This window comes from Zootermopsis nevadensis, unplaced genomic scaffold (assembly GCF_977971745.1).
Source record: "Zootermopsis nevadensis isolate Lab colony 2312 unplaced genomic scaffold, Znev_1.0 Znev_ptg000018l, whole genome shotgun sequence".
NCBI classification, from domain to species: Eukaryota; Metazoa; Arthropoda; class Insecta; order Blattodea; family Termopsidae; genus Zootermopsis; species Zootermopsis nevadensis.
This window is the reverse complement of record NW_028259150.1, coordinates 5,441,158-5,457,562: the sequence shown is the minus strand read 5'-3', so window position 1 is coordinate 5,457,562 and position 16,405 is coordinate 5,441,158. Positions and strand designations below refer to the sequence as shown.

The window sequence follows — 16,405 nt, the reverse complement described above, 5'->3', positions numbered from 1 at the left end:
TATGGAGAAAGCTGCGTAATGATGAGCTTAAAAATTTGTACTCCTCCCCCAATATTGTCAGGGTGATTAAGTCAAGAAGAATGAGATGGGTGGGTCATATGGCGCGCACGGATGGGGCAAGATGTGTTCACAGGTACCTGGTCGGGAAGCCTCAGGGGAAGAGACCGCTGGGGAGACCTAGATGTAGATGAGAGGATAATCTCAGGCGGGATCTATCGGAGACAGGAGTTGAAGGAGACTGGAGTTTATTGGCCCAGGACAGGGTCGGGTGGGGTGCTTTCGTTAATTCGGTGATGAACCTTCGGTTTCCGTAAGCTATCTAGTTAGTTAGTTAGAAAAAAGTATTGTATTCGTGCTATGACATGTTTTACATCCTTGGCTTGGTCCTATGAAGGATGTGTGGTGTAAATAAATTCTGTTCTATTCCAGACCATGCTGGGCAACACCGCAGGCCAGCCATCTTCATATTCGCTGCCGTGAGAAACTAAAATCTCACATAATGCAAACATTAGGATATCCATAGTGTTAATCCCACTATCATTTTTCCGCTTCCTATTTCTTTTGTAATGTATAATTTAATATTTTGCTTCGGAATAAGGACCCTTAAACAACAAATATATTTATTATGTTACCATCGGAATGCGATTCCAAAGAGCTTATTATTTTGGAATAACAGCGGGAGGATTTGCACTACGACCTAAATCAACGTGGCCGCGGAGCGAATTTCTTCAGGGCGTCTGTATGTCTTGTCACATATCGTAATATTTGTTCTGTGTAATGTTATAGTTGTAATTTTGTCATTTTAATGGTGTCACACAATAACGTTTGACTAAGAATAATGGCAGACCATTCAAGTGCATCATCGTATAGTGAGTTACAAGAGATTAGGAAATTATTATGGGGCCCATACGTCAAAGAGGACGTTTTTCGAAGATGGGCCCAAGGCGAGTTAACAGTTGTATTAAACAAGCAGTCATATTTGTAGTGTGAATTGTACACGTCATTTATGTATGTAAATTTTATACAGGGTTCCATTTTAGCAAGGATGAGCCTACAGCTCTCGTTCAATGTGAAGGGGGTCCTTGTGCTGTACTGGCGCCTGTTCAAGCCTTTATACTTAAATCTTTGTTATCTGAAACAGTGGGGAATAATTGGAGAGAGGTAAGAAAACTTATTTAATGAAATACATTTTTAGGAAGTATTTGTTGTATTGGTACTTAAAGTCTTTATATTCAGTAATGCCCCTGACTATGTAAGGATCTTGGACTTGCATTCAGAATTATCAAAGCTAATTGGTGTCTTTCCTCATGTTATTAGGTTGATGTAGATAAATGTAATGAGTTGCTTGTTCAGGCTGCATGTGATATCTTAACGCAAGCTAGTGAACGTAATGGAGGGCATTACATAGTGGTTCATATGAATAATGATGTGAGAAGTCTAACTTCACCTAACAGTGTTCTAACAAATGGAGAAGAACCATTAGAGAATCCATCAACAGAGCTGATAGAAACCTCGGCTAAACGGCAGAAACTAGAACATGAGCATTTCCATACACAACTTAGGTAAGTTATATTATGCTGAATAGAATAGAATTTACTTATATTCGTTATATCTTTCATGGTAAAAGCCAAGGATGTGAGACACTTAATACAAGTACCTACAGTTTGTACATAGACAATATCAATACAAATATAACTATAAATTCTTCTACAGACTAGGAGTGAGATAAAAGATTCTTTAAGTGCTGGCTCAAGTACTTTTATGTAATGATTAATATGGTAATCACTTGAAACAGTACGTACCCACCTTGAGCCAGGAACTATTTCTGAATATAAGGCAAAAATATTAATATTGTTATTAATATCCACCACATGAAATTTAAAACCAGGGAGGAATGCAAAATCTGAACTCTCAAACTAAAATGTACCTTTCCACTATTGTTGAAAATGCATTCATACAAATTGTGATGGTATTACCTGCTGTCTTTTTATGTGATAGCTTTTTTAGCACAGTTGTATAACCTTCTATTAATTTTTCTCCAGATTACTGTCTCTAGAACGTGTTGAAGATGTGGAAGCCTTTTACTTTGAAAGGATAGCAATCTTGAGAGAAACATTTGGAGTCTTACTTCTCTTATATTCTGTTATTTCCACAAAGGTATTATGTGTTTACTAAGTTAATTTCTTTTACATTATAACATGAATGTTCTTATTACAATGGGCATTTTTTGTAATTGATAAATATACATGTTGTCAGTGTGCATGTTCAGTGTTTAACATGGAAATAAGCACAGTAACACAAGTATAATTTGCCTAATTTGTCTCCACAGTTTGACATTCTTGAGTTTCTTTTGAGCACAAGTGGTTAACTCTTTAATGCCAAAGATCATCTTAATAATAATGAAAAATTCAGTTCATACCTCAGAGAAAACATGACAGTTTTTCATTGCAAAGATCAGTTGGTTAGTACTGTTGGTGAAACAAACCTTGTTTATTCTGAGAAATGAAATGAAATCCATGGCGTAATAGCTCCAGAGAGCCAAAGCCGACTAGCTTGACTGCTGGCCTCACGTTCACATGCCTAAGCGGAAGTGAACGATCATCCAACCAGATATAGGGTGACGTGTGGTCAGCATGACGAACCCCCAGCCATTGCTAGCTTTCCTGACTGGATTACGCTACTTATTGTAGCTCCCCAATTTCCTCACGATGCTGGGTTGGCACCGGTCCCATACACTGGTCGAAAGCTCATGAGAATTTTTTTTTTCCCCTAGACTCGAACCAGCATGCATTCCATATCGCCGGTCCGAAGCATGATGCCTCAGACCGCGCGGGACTGTTTATTCTGAGAATCATGTGAAACCCCATACTGTGTGGGCAGAATGCACAGTTATTTATTGTTAGAGCAGACGGTATATATAGTTACCACTGGGCTTTAAAGGGTTAATAGTTTGAATGAATGATTTATGAATAGTATATTGTAGTTTTAAGAATTGAGATTATGTTGCATTTATTTGAAATGGTAGGGGAAAACTGGGAAATCACAATTTCTGGTGTAAGGGCAGTGTGACTCTTCTGAAAGCCTCCCACTTTAATGCCAACCTTGTCTTTACATGGCGATCTGAGTCATGGCAGAATAACAATTATATCTATATGGGGGGAAATATTACTAGTTGATTTTTATTAATATCAAAGTCATGTTGATATAACAACTCAGAAAATGTCATTACCAAAATTTAGGTTAAGTTAAGGTTTGCTTTATGTTTCAGTTTCATTTGTTTAACATGTTAACATCTGTGAATAAAATTTGCAGTGAAGTTATGTTAAATCTATAAACCAAACACATTTTGCCTTGGGGCAGAATTTGTCTCCATTTATTACCTCCATGCTGACATCAAACTCCTTGAACTACAACACTGTTGGTCTTGTAACTTTACTTGAGCGTCAATTTTGTCCATGTGTCTGTGGGGCAATAGTTTTTACAAATATATTATAGTTAACTGTGAGTTATTATAAAAAAAAAAGTAAAGCCATCCTGTTACATGCCAGTGTTGACACTTAGGGTAGAGGAGGAATAGCTCCTACTCATTCTCAACCTTGGCTTGCCCTGACTGCTTAACCCCTGGGAAAGGATCCCAGCAGGTGGCTGGGTGGGCCTCGGAGCCAGTTTGGATGCAGAGGCATGAAGAAAGTCCTCTGCCTCTGTTGGGGATTGAACCCTGATTGTCCAGCCCACAGCCATTCACTATACTGACAGCTGCCTGTCTCAGAATGTACATGTGCAATTTATACAGTAGTACCTATGTTGTGACAATAGGCCAGAGTTCAATACCAAGACTTTGTGTGTTAGATATGTGATTGATGCACTGATAACAGGGCAAGCTTTGGTTCAGGTGCATTGTTTCAGACTTGTTTGCCACCATTCCGGAGGCACATAATAAGACTGCCCAACTGACATTAACACATTCTCAGTCTTCAGTTGGCTGTACCTGTCCTGGCACTTAGCTGGAATCAGATTAAGGAAATCAGTTTTCTCCTGCTTGATTTCTGGTTTTGGTTCTATGCCCTGTGGTACATGGTGGTCTCATGCTTGATCTTTGTGTCAAGCATTATTATTATTTATTTGCATTTTGCAGTGCTTCATTGCCTTTTATAAATTTGTAATGTTTCTTTTGACCTTACAAGTTGTCAGCATTGAATAAAATTGAGTTTTAGGTGTTGTACATTCTCAGATTTCAGATTGTGGTGGATGCTGATTACGATTCTTGGGATTATGATACCATGTAGTCTTGTAGATGGCTGCCATTGTTTCAAGGGAATTTATCACCACCATCTTCAGGGTCTCTGTTCTTTCTTGTCCTTACTGAGATACTGGACTACAGCACTGTTCTCCAGTTCTTACAGGTTCAATACCTGAAGATGAAGGTGATATGTTCCTCTGTAAAGTTAGTAACCATCTACATGGCATCACTTTTTGTGCTTTAATGCCAGTTTCACCTTCATTTGGTGCTCCCTACTTTATTGGGCTCTGCTAATTGACTGAAGTTGGTATGAACGCAAAGTGAATGGTAGTAGAAATGCCAGTATCAAAATTTTGTTTAAGTTAGTTTCTCTTTTGGTACAGTGGTGATTAAAACCTGTTACAGTAATTTTGAATCTTATTACATTAATGCTGTTTGAACAAAGGAATTGTTTAAAAAATGTAAGTTTATTTTATTGTAAATGTGTGAAATAAAACTGACTTGCAGGGTGTGGAGCAGATCCGGAGTGAAATGAATGATCCAACAGAGCCACTGATTGATGGTACATATGGGTATGGGAGCCAGAGTTTAATTAATCTGATGTTGACTGGACGAGCAGTTGGGCATGTGTGGGATCATGACCAAGATGTTGGTGGTCTTAGTAAGTCCTAGTCATGTTATGTTATTATGTTACAAAGTGAACTCATTAACAATTTTTAATTGATTATTTGTTCTGTGCCCATATTGAAACTGCTGTACAATATGATGAACTTTGTGAGTTAAAAAAATTAGTAAATGGAGTGAAACCAGTTATACAATGGAGTGAATCTGGAAAGTTTGCCTGACATGCTACAGGTGTGTCATATACATGATTCTTTGTCTAGTAAATTGGACAGTTTCTTTTTAAAATGCCAGTAATGCATCCTTTGACCATAATTTCCATTAGGAACATCATTAAAGAGATCAGTAATAAGAACTGGACACCTACAATGACGAAGGTTTATTAAAACACTACAGCGTAAAGAGATAAGTGCAAAGAAATCCATTGGACTTTGTCCATTAAAACTGAAAACATCCATTAATGCCTCATGTCCAGAAAACATTTGGCAATACTAGACAGTGTTTGTTAAATCCAAAATCCATTAAATTTAAGGTTTATTATATATCTTGTTTCCAGTTATAGGTTCTACATTTAACAATCCAATTATATCTGCTACAATTGCAAACCGTGATCCCAGTTTAAATAGGGCATGTTCTTTCTGTTCGGCTTCAAGATGATTTGCTGTAATTTTTCTATGAATGTATGAAACCACACAGTGATGGGTTTTGAAGTTCATATAAACTCACCATTGACTTATTATTTGAATTATGATAGTGTATTTCATGAATTTGGCCATTGATTTCTAGATCCACTTGACAATACTGAAAGAATTGTTTGTTACTTTTGATCTTATCTCCACACAGTATATCACATTGGCATACTCCATATCAGATTTCTAATGAATGTTGAAGAGAATGAAAAAGATGGGTATGAGATATTGAAATTGAGGATAGAGATTATGAGAAACCCAGCTACTTATTTTTTACATCTTGTTGCATTCATGTTTGAAGTAAGTGCACAGTCACAAGACTTTTGAGAATATGCCCAAGAATATAGATGAGCTGGTGTTTGTCTTCAAATAGTATACAGATTAAGTGATGAATTTTTGCTAAAGGTTTGGTTTGGTTCTAGCATCTGATTTAGATAACAATATTTTATTTCATAATTTGTGACATCTTGACTCTGTATATTCACTTGCAGAATTGCGCGGCATAGATTGCCAGAGTGAAGTTGGCTTCTTAGCATTATTAGAGCACCTACGCTATTGTGAGGTTGGTTCATTTCTAAAGAATCCCAAGCATCCTGTGTGGGTCCTGGGCAGTGAAACGCATCTAACAGGTATTTGAGAGTGGTGCATGTGTTATGTAATATTAAGGACATGTTAACTTCAGGAATCATATCATACTTTCTTTCATTAGGGTCTTCTGGGTTATGATTCAGTGTGGTAGTCTAGGTGATTAATAACCGTTTGTAGGAACCTACCACCTCCATATTCAGGGTAAAATTGAGTCGATTTGGGAGGTAGTTGGGTAATGTAGGAGTAACCAATTGGAACAGGGAAACAGGAGACCCTAAGTGGTAGGTTCTGAAAAGGTCAATTTACAAGGACTATCATAAGATTGAGAGGTTTCCATGCCCTATTCCGGGAGTAACTGTCTGCTCTGTTAATGATTTTGGAGATGGAGCATGAGCTCTTTCGCTTCCCTGACTTTCCAATTTGTGCTTGAAGATTAGCAAGGACACTGTAATCCTGCAGCTGGATGTTGTAGCTCAGGTTTATGCTGTGTTCTGCCATGGCTGACTTAACCTGGTTGATTTTGATGGAAGTCGCTCTTGATGGGCCAAACAAACTGGGATATTTTTGAAAAGAGGTCAGCTGTCTAGATGTGCTTGAAAAGCAGCATGCTATTGGGATTGAAGATCGTGCCAACAGGGGTTAAAAAAGGCACTGAAGTTAGATCATTGCAAATGCTGTGACCCTTACAGTTGAGTTGAGAGCCTGTAGAATCCATTCTGTCTGAAGGTGCACATGAGAAGTATCAATTTATTGTGAGAATTAACCACAGGTGGCTTTGTCCCTGTATGTGAAGATGAAAAGCACAACCAGTTCATTTGTGACTTGGCACAGATAGTGATTGGTGCTGTAACCTATCCACGCAGATTTCTGTCTGAAGGTGAAAAACCAGTGCATATTCAGTTCAGAATTGTAATGTTTTATGGTGAGATGTATTTTGTTCCCAGATTGAGTTTAAAATTGAGTGCAGAAATTTAGAAACATCAAGTGTTGTGCAGTGTGATACACAGAGCCAGTATTCGTGTTTGGTGTAGACATTGAGTATTCCACAGTGATCCTGCCCAATCATCATCAATGCTCACGAGACACTGGCAGGAGAGACTGCATGAAGTGACTGACTGGCTTGGCTGAAGAGGATCATTGGATTTCTGCTGGAATTTTTGCACTCATTTTTGTACTTGATCTTAGATTAAAATATAATCTTACCAAATACACATTGCATTCTGAGGCAAATTTTTCCTAGTTTTATACCATGAATTCAAAAATTTGATCATATTATTTGATATTTTATAACAAAAATGTTATGTGATGTGAAAGCATGCATGTTGTTCCTTTTTTATGGTGTACAGTTTGCAATATTTGTATCTCATCACAATAAAGTGAGTGTGGGTAGATTACCCACTCCAACCTCTTTCAGAATGCCTGGTCACACCATTGTCCAGCAAATGAGCAGGCTGTGCTTTCTGCCTTGGTACACAGGATCAAAGCCATCCATGATCAAGACATTCTCCACAAAGAAGATTTTCTGTACTCTCATTTTACCTGAAAGGGTTACAGCTTGTAGAGGGAGTCCATCATCAGTGTTTTTTTTTTAATGTTTTAATGTGACCTTTCATCATATTAGTATAGTTCTGTTGAAGCACAACATCAAGTTTAAGGTAAGGTATTAGGCCTCCTGCCAAAGAATGTTGTTGGTTTTGTTTGACCCATCAAGGGTTGCCTGTCTAAATATACCAGGCATCAACATCTCCTTTGAGTGAGGGATGGTATAAATTGAACAAAAAGGACATTGAATTATAATCAGGGTTAGAGAGCACCACCAGCAGGGATCTGCTGTTTCCCTGTTCTTATTGGCCACCCTTCTTATATAACTTTACCACATTCCATCTTGACTTATTTCTACCCTGAAGATGGAGGCGATATTTCATCTGAAACAGTGGTAACCACATTGAAGACTATATATATATTGTCTAACCAGTGAGATCACAATCCAGATGTCCATCCCTGTGAAAATCTGATCATTTAATGTATTTATCATCATCGTCGCCCTCGGTGGACTAGTGGATAGCTTGCTCACCATTGGACCCAAGGTTCGTGGGTTCAAACCCGGCCGAGGATGATGGATTTTTGAGGGTGATAAAAATCCGTAGCACAACTTCCTTTGGAGGGGAAGTAAAGCTGGCAGTCCCATGTCTTAGATTTACTGCATGTAAAAGAACCTTATGAAAATGAACGAGATGTTTCATAAGCAAAATTCAGCGGCCATTTCTCACCCAAATCTCCCCTGATTCAATACTAGACGGCTCTAGTAGACAAATCAGAATTGAGTAGAAATTGTGCACATTTCAAAGACAAAGAAACCTCCCATATGGGAGGAGGCTAAGGCTTGGCTCGGGCTGTTGCACCATAGAATAAAATAGATTTATCATCATCATCATTTAAGTATCTTTTTGAATATGCAGATTCAGTCTGTGATTAGATTTGTGCTTCTGAGAAAACAATTAAGAAGAAAAACAACTTGGTAAATCTTGGTTAGAGAGGAACACTTACCAGAACATTTTTTAAAATTTACAAAGCACAAAACACTGGTGTTTTCTTTCTCTTAATGTCTCTGTAGAAGGGGACCTGTTACAGTGTTGTGTGAAGGAGCTGGTTTCCCATGTGAACAGTCAAAGGTTTAAGTTGATTACATCAAAACAACTATGTGTACTGTTCTACCATAGCAGGATATGTGAACTATTGAGACATCATTAAGTCTCTGCTATATGGTACAGCATTCAGTATATACTCTAAAACATGCTTAAACTGGTACAATCCTACAGTGGTTCTATTGTGTACTTTCTTATTAACATATATACATTTCTTGGTACTTATATTGTGATTAAAAGTGTTAAAACAGGTTTAAGACTGAGTAGATCCATATGTTTTCCTTGTCCCTCGCTCTGACAATGTCAGCTTTGTGAGTATTATGGGTATTACCAGGCTCCATCATTATTCAGTATTGACATGCCATTAAGCCTTCTTGCTTAATCATCATATTTATCAGGAGTAAACAAAGTCATATCCTGTGTGATCTCCCTCCTCACTGTGATTCCTTCACCCTTGCAAGATTGGGAAAGGCTGGTAAGTTCAAAATGATTGTAATCAGAGGCTTTAGAACAAGAAATGTCTCATTAGGCAGTTGTTTTGGTAAGTGCATGTGGTTTCTCTTGTATATTGTATATGTATTTATTCTTATATCTTCTGACTTTCTGTGTGTTAGTGTCTGTTTTTAAATTGTATGGAATGTCATATCTGTTGTAAAATGTGATAATTTTTAAATGTATACCATGTAACCTTACACCATAACAAGATGGGTTGGGTACAAATTCAGAAGTATCCAGGATTGGTAAATGCATAAAAATAAATTGATCAAACCTTTACAGTATTGTTCTCCTTGGAAAAGCGCTTGGTGAGCCCAGAGACCCCCAGTGAAGTGGCCAGACGTGTTTTTAAAAGTTTTGACCCTGATGGAAATAACTTCATCTCAGCTGTGTTACTGCAAGATGTGTTAAGAGCATTGGAACTAGTTTCAGAGGCAGAATAGTAAGTTGTGTTTAGTGTAATTTCTTATGTGGTAACTGTTACCCAATTTTGAAATTTGTGTGTATTTTTGCCTGTAGTTTTTAAAACTGTAAGTTTGTTACAGTGTGGAAATCATGACAAGGAAGCTTGATGCAGAGAATCTGGGCATCATTCTACTTAATGCCTTCATGGAAGAATTTTTTCCAGAACAGAAGCAATCGACACCAGACACATTCACTCTGTTCCATTACAATGGCCAGCCTCGCTCATGTCCTGATGGAAGGGTGAGATTGTAGACAGTGAATTAATGGCAAATGATAAAGCAGATTGTATGCAATTGTCATCTAGCAGAGGAAATGTGTACTAAGTTCAGTTATGTCACATTGTAGCCAGTCTAAAAGTATTTGATCACTCCTTGTTCTTGAATATGATATATCCTTATTGAACTAAACCAAATGTACACAAGACATTTAGTAACAGATGATGGCTGTCAGGAAAGCAATCATGAGCTGATAAGTTCAGTCCTGTTACTTTTCCACCCATACTTCCAATATGTGATTATTTTGTGTATAACATAATTTTTGTTCACTTCTCCAGTATAGGATTGGGGTTAGTAGTCAAAATATGGTGTTGCAGTTCTGTTCCAGTGTTAAAATCCATTTCAGTTTTATAGAACGCTATAATTTTGTTTTAGTTAGAGCACACAGCTGTCAAGATATACATTTGATATATTAAGAACTTGATGCAAGGCTTAAGGGTAATCTTACATTTGTGTTTTAAAGGCTGAAGCTGTATTTATTGTAATATCTTAATTCAAACTGTAGACCATTAAAATTATAATTATAATTTGTATTTTGGTCTGTTACCACTTCATATTAGTGTTTATTATGTACATATTTCATTTAAGTCATCTTTAGTACATGTACATTAACATGATCCATGAGTTTCACTTTACATTTAATTTTTTAAAGTACATCCAGTATAGATTATATGTTATAGCCTATGCCTGGTACAAACTATATGTAATATTGCTATCATTAGTTATGTCATATTAATGGAGTTAAAAATCTAAAATGTTGCATCCCTTCATTGCTTAAGTGTGTAGTTGTTACAGCTAAAGACAAATCCACTTAATGTCAATATTAACTGGATATTCTTGACTTTAGGTAGGAGGTTAGAGTAATGTTAAGAAATCAACATTAAAGAAGTACATTTTGGTTATGTTAAATTAGGTTAATTTCATTATCTGGAAGATGCCCTAAATGTACTTGCTAGCTGTTTAACATTGAATGTTATCCTCTGGTGTTTGATAATATTGTCATTAGCTGGCTAGTTTTGACAATAGCCAGTTTTGATCTTTAGGTATAACATATACATTATACATTTCCTGCAATCCTCTACTGTTCCTACGAGAGTAATTCAGAAATGATTGGATCTGTCTGGAATACAGGCTGAGAGATGATGACAGCTGCACAGTCACACTTCAGCACATTTAACATACTCTTTACTAAGGTCAATGCACCATTGTAGTCTTTCTTGTAACTTCCTGATGGATGCAGTTAACTAATCTTTCAGGAAAGTACATGCCAAATCATGGACACTATTGTGCATGTTGTCATTAGGACAGCATTGTTAATTTGAAATACTCACACCATCTTTGTTGGAAAAATCCAGCAACAGTGCAGAGAAAAATGGGCGCAGAACATGTTAGTGCCGAGTGACAATGTCAGGCCTCATACCAGCTGTAAATGCAGATACTGGTATCCATTGGGTTTACGGTCCTACCATATTCACCGGATTTGGCTCCATCTGATTGTGCCCTGTTTGACGAGGTGGAGGATCCATTGCACAGCCACTGATTCCTTGATGATAGTAACTTGCAGAGCAGTGACCATGAGTTGGTGCATACTATCCTAAAAGACTGGTTTGCTGTATGCATCAGGAAGTTACTAGAAAGATGGTGCATTAATCTCAGTGAGGGAGTGTGCTGAAGTGTGATTGTGCAGCTGTTATAATCTCTCAGCCTGTATTCCAAGCGAGTTCCAATCATTTCTGAACAACTATCATATTTACTTATTCGCTGTCACAGCTGTATGTTGTCTACAGTGCTCATGTTAATTTGTAACCATTTTTAATGTTACAAATTGTATATGAATGTTGTAACCAAATGAAATGAACACTGATGACAGCTTGTAAGTAAATAGGAATAGTGGGGAAATACAAGAAATATTCAACTTATGTGACATTTCATGTGTACTTAATTTGTGCCTGACTTAATGCCATGGTGGATGGTTGTAGAGTTCTGCTAACATCTATTTTTGTGGTCTATAATTGTTAATGAGTTTCTTCATTTGCAGATAGTATCAAAGTATATTTTTACTATAATTTTGCATGAATGTACACGTGGGGTGAAGAAGAGGGGATACTTACAGATATTTTATAATCAAGCAAACAAAGATATTAAATTTCAGTAGTTTTCCTTGCTCACAGAGTGCACTACATGTTCTGTATGTGTTGACAGCTTGTTGGCATGGATGGGTTTACCACCTTTGCTTATGTGCTCTTTCTCTCTCTGTGTGTTTTATTTATTTTGAGTACATTTCCATTTTCTTCCTTTGAAATAATATAAATGCAAAATTTCTTAGGAGTTACACCAGTGAGATTATGAGGAGTTAAACATGTAAGTCAAAATCAGTCAAACGAGAAATTTGTACATATGTTTGGTAATAAAACTTCTTGGAAAGTGATCATTGGGAAGACCTAGATGGAGATGGTAAGATAACATTAAATTGGGTATTCTCAATTTCATCTTCCTAATAATGTGAAAAAGCACTTTACAGAGCTCTGTGTTGTGTAATTTTCTGCAGTTCATATAGACATTCATAAATGTAATGTTTTTCAGTGCCAGTTTGAACTCTGCCTACTTCCACATTGATGGATGTTTCAGTAGATGGTAGACCTCATTTTAGATGCTACACCATTATTAAAACATGCTACTACCAGTAACAATATATTTCTGGTTTTCTAAGAATGAAATTTTGATTAATTTATTAAATATGCTTTCTTCACTGTAAAATGTTTACCAACTATTTGCTGGACATTTTAAGTGTATATGTAATTGTTGGTAAAGGAAAGTGCTGTGCATGTTGCAGGTTGTGTATCAAGAAGGAAATGCAGTATTACTGGAATGCGACATGAAATGTGTACTAGAAAGTAATCCAATGTTGACTTGTCTACAAACCAAGTGGCCCAATATAGAGGTGCAGTGGTTGTCTGGTGTTACACCATCACTGAACTAATGAGGAATTTTTTGTGTTTGCTACGTAAAATAAGGTAGTTGGATGAACAGAGTCAGTTTTGCAGAATTCTGTAAGTAAAGAAGATGGTGAAGTTCATTTGTAGAAAACTGGCAGATGAAAGATTGTAGAATATTTATATATTTTGCATCTACTAAGGAACAAGTGAATGCATAATTAAGAAAACAGGCATGCCTGCAGTTGGAATGAGGTTCTTCTACAAGCCTTCCTCTGTCAGACTTGGTTTATGAAATGTTAGGATTGGCTTTAGAGTACAGTCTACAAGGCTGTCAATACTTACGTGATTGATGGCTGTTCACAAGAAGACTAAGACAGAACTGTGATGTACCTGAAAGAGCTGTCCATGGCAGTTGTATTAACCACTTGGCAGTTGGGAGTTGTGTAGGAGTGATGTCTCCGTACACTAAATGCAAGAATATTATTCTTTCAGATCGCAAGACGTGTAACTTCAAGCATAACAGAGCATAAAACTGTAACATGTTGAATATATCCAGATGGGAGTCTAATAAAGGCAATGCATGTATAGTATAAGGAAGGAATCTTACAAATTATATATATAGATTTGCTCAAGTGTTGAGGGCTTCTGGTATATAATAGAATTACAAAGATGCATAAACTGTTGGACATATCCTGTAACAAAGATATTTATACTTCATTGATCCATTATAGCACCGATATTTAGAGTTTAATTTATTTTTCCTTTTTTAAGTTTATCCTTCTGTGTGAAATTATTTATGTTTCATTACTTTAAATTTGAACTGAATCTTACATGCATAGAATTTATATGTCTAAACTGACCGAAAATCACCATGTGTTACTACACCAGGCTTTGCTGGTCTAACAATAATTTCTGGGAAGAACTAATGATTTGTACTTGGCCTTTAGATTCTTCAGTCTGTATGGCAAGTCTAGCGAGTATCACAAATTAATAATTCTGTGACTTGGTGGCAGATGTTTGTACTTAATCTGCACTAGTACAAATTTTGACTACATGAAATTTGTGTGATATCACCATTGCCATGTTTATAATTGTTGACATGTAAATACCATTTCATACAGAATTTGGATGTAGTATTTATGATCTTTCTTCATACCAGATTTCACATACTTAGCTTCAATGGTTATTAATTCATAATTGCCTTCAAACCAAAAATTAAATACGTATATTGTGTGGCTGTCACATTTACATTCTTCTAAAATAGTTCCTTAGCAAAAGTTACATATTTTTGAACACCTAATATCACCTCGACTCCACTCAAACTCCATAGGGCAGCGGTATATTTATATGTATAAATATGTAATCACAATTTTGTGTTTTATCAGGATATACTGTATTTTAACTTTAAATGAGAGTTAATTTTTGTGACCCTAATCCCTGTTATACAAAGTTAATGTTTTATCATCATCATCACCATACTTTCATTCTTGGAACACATTCTGCTTATTTCTTAAACATTCAATAATTACTTCTCATGATGCAGGTTCATTTTCATATTATTGTCAGAAAGTAACTTTACTTCCATGTCTGCTTTATGTTTTCAAGGCATGGTGGTAATCACAGGGATAATTTATTTCCTTAGTTTACATTTGGTAAACCTGTTCATAAAACTTTGTATTTTGGTGATTTTCATCCTCATAATATCAAAGTAATTCAATATTATGTTACACTACACCCCAAATATATAAATAGTTTGACTCATTTTAGGGCTTAATTGGAAATGAGCAGGACAAGAAGTGCAGTCAATTGCTATGGCTGGCACATTAGGATAATAAAATATTCTGTATGCATCTCACAGCAGATTGCAATAGAAAGAAAATGTAATTGAAATTCTTCTATATTTAACTGATTCAATAATATTTTAATTTAAAAGTAGCAGCAAGACACTAACTCACTTGGGTTGCCAAGAGGTCTAAAAATAAATCATTTGGAGAGATTCACACTGGATATGCTAAGGCTTAATTCATATGTGTACTGTGGATGGGAAACCTAAAACAATATGTTGCAATACTGTTGATATCTGCTGGTATCAGCTTCCTTTTTCTTTTCTTTTGTTATGTGATATAGTATGTTCAGTTATTTTTACATTTTAATTTTTGGTAGTTTACAGGTTGTAATATAGTGATGATGGTAATATCTTTGAAAAATGTTCATAGAAATTTAAAATCATGTGAGGAAAAAATTGAGTGGAAGAAATGGATTAAGATAAAATTGGAAAATACAAGTTTAATGATAAAATTGAATAAACCATGATACACAATACAATAATATATTTTAACTTTCATGAATTTAATCAAACACGTTTGTGTATGTGTACAGGTATGTTTAGTTACTTCAAAAGTTTAAAATGGACTAGACACAATAATTATTATTTTGATATGAAGAAAATTAGTTAACAGATTTGCTTTCTTGATATCTCGCATCTGCCAAAATCCTAATTCAGTTCAGTATGAAACCTTTTAGATTATAACTGAATCCAACCCATATGTGTATACCATACCTGCATACTTCATAATGACTGATAGTAAGAAGACAGTCTGGATGACAAGAAATGGCCATTCCCAGAAGAATTAGGAAACCTGTTTTAGACCATACATTCAAAGCATATTTAATTGAAGTAGAGTATTGGATATGTTTATTATAAAAAATATACTTTAAGCACCACAGTGTTTTAATTTTAATAACAGATATTTTCATAGGAATGAATATGTAAAGGCCATAGCTGGTGAAGGGCCTGTTTAAAATGTACTGCTTTCATGGAATTGCTAGGAAACGGTTTTATTCACCAAATGTTTCTTAACTTGCCCAGTTAAAATTAAGTAGGTCATAATCTTGCTACAGTTAGACTGTGAGATAATAGACATTGGTATATTTTTGTTGTTGTCTTTGTTTCTCATGTAAATATGATTTCATTCAGTGTTTGTACAGTCTATAATTATATACTCAGTTTTTAAATGGAATGTATGAATGTAATTGATAATTATTGTAATGATTTAATTAATTTAATTAAGAATGAGAAAGAACATTCAGAAACTCTTATTTGGGTAAGTTTATTTTCACCCAGTATATCCTTTCCTTTTGGTAGCAGTTGTTTTAATCAACATTTGAAAGGCAATTTGGGAAATTATCTGGGGGACTGCACTGCATGGCTTTAATTTGTTTTCACTATTTGTAGCTGCGTGGTCTGAGGCATCATGCTTCGGACCGGCGATACGGAATACGCGCTGGCTCGAGTCTCTGGGGAGAAGAAATTTTCTCATGAGCTTTCGACCAGTGCCAACCCAGCATTGTGAGGAAATTGGGGAGCTACAATGAGTAGCGTAATCCGGTCATGAAAGCTAGCAATGGCTGGGGGTTTGTCGTGCTGACCACACGTCACCCTATATCTGGT

General features: G+C 36.0%; 1 protein-coding gene across 3 annotated transcripts; it reads left to right on the top strand.

Annotated features, from left to right (window-relative positions):
• Positions 1-593: 593 nt before the first annotated feature.
• On the top strand, positions 594-16,053 carry LOC110837398 (ubiquitin carboxyl-terminal hydrolase MINDY-3 homolog). Of its 3 annotated transcripts, none has more exons than XM_022079487.2 (9): positions 594-739; positions 1,028-1,161; positions 1,318-1,562; positions 2,043-2,157; positions 4,748-4,901; positions 6,042-6,179; positions 9,561-9,720; positions 9,824-9,983; positions 12,852-16,053. In XM_022079487.2, the coding sequence occupies exons 1-9, from the start codon at positions 640-642 to the stop codon at positions 12,996-12,998; spliced, it is 1,353 nt and encodes a 450-aa protein (XP_021935179.1). In that variant the 5' UTR covers positions 594-639; the 3' UTR covers positions 12,999-16,053. The 3 variants fall into 3 exon arrangements, with proteins under 3 accessions (XP_021935179.1, XP_087207305.1, XP_021935178.1); XM_087351179.1 differs by having other exon boundaries at positions 689-944; positions 1,041-1,161; XM_022079486.2 differs by having other exon boundaries at positions 689-944.
• Positions 16,054-16,405: the final 352 nt, after the last annotated feature.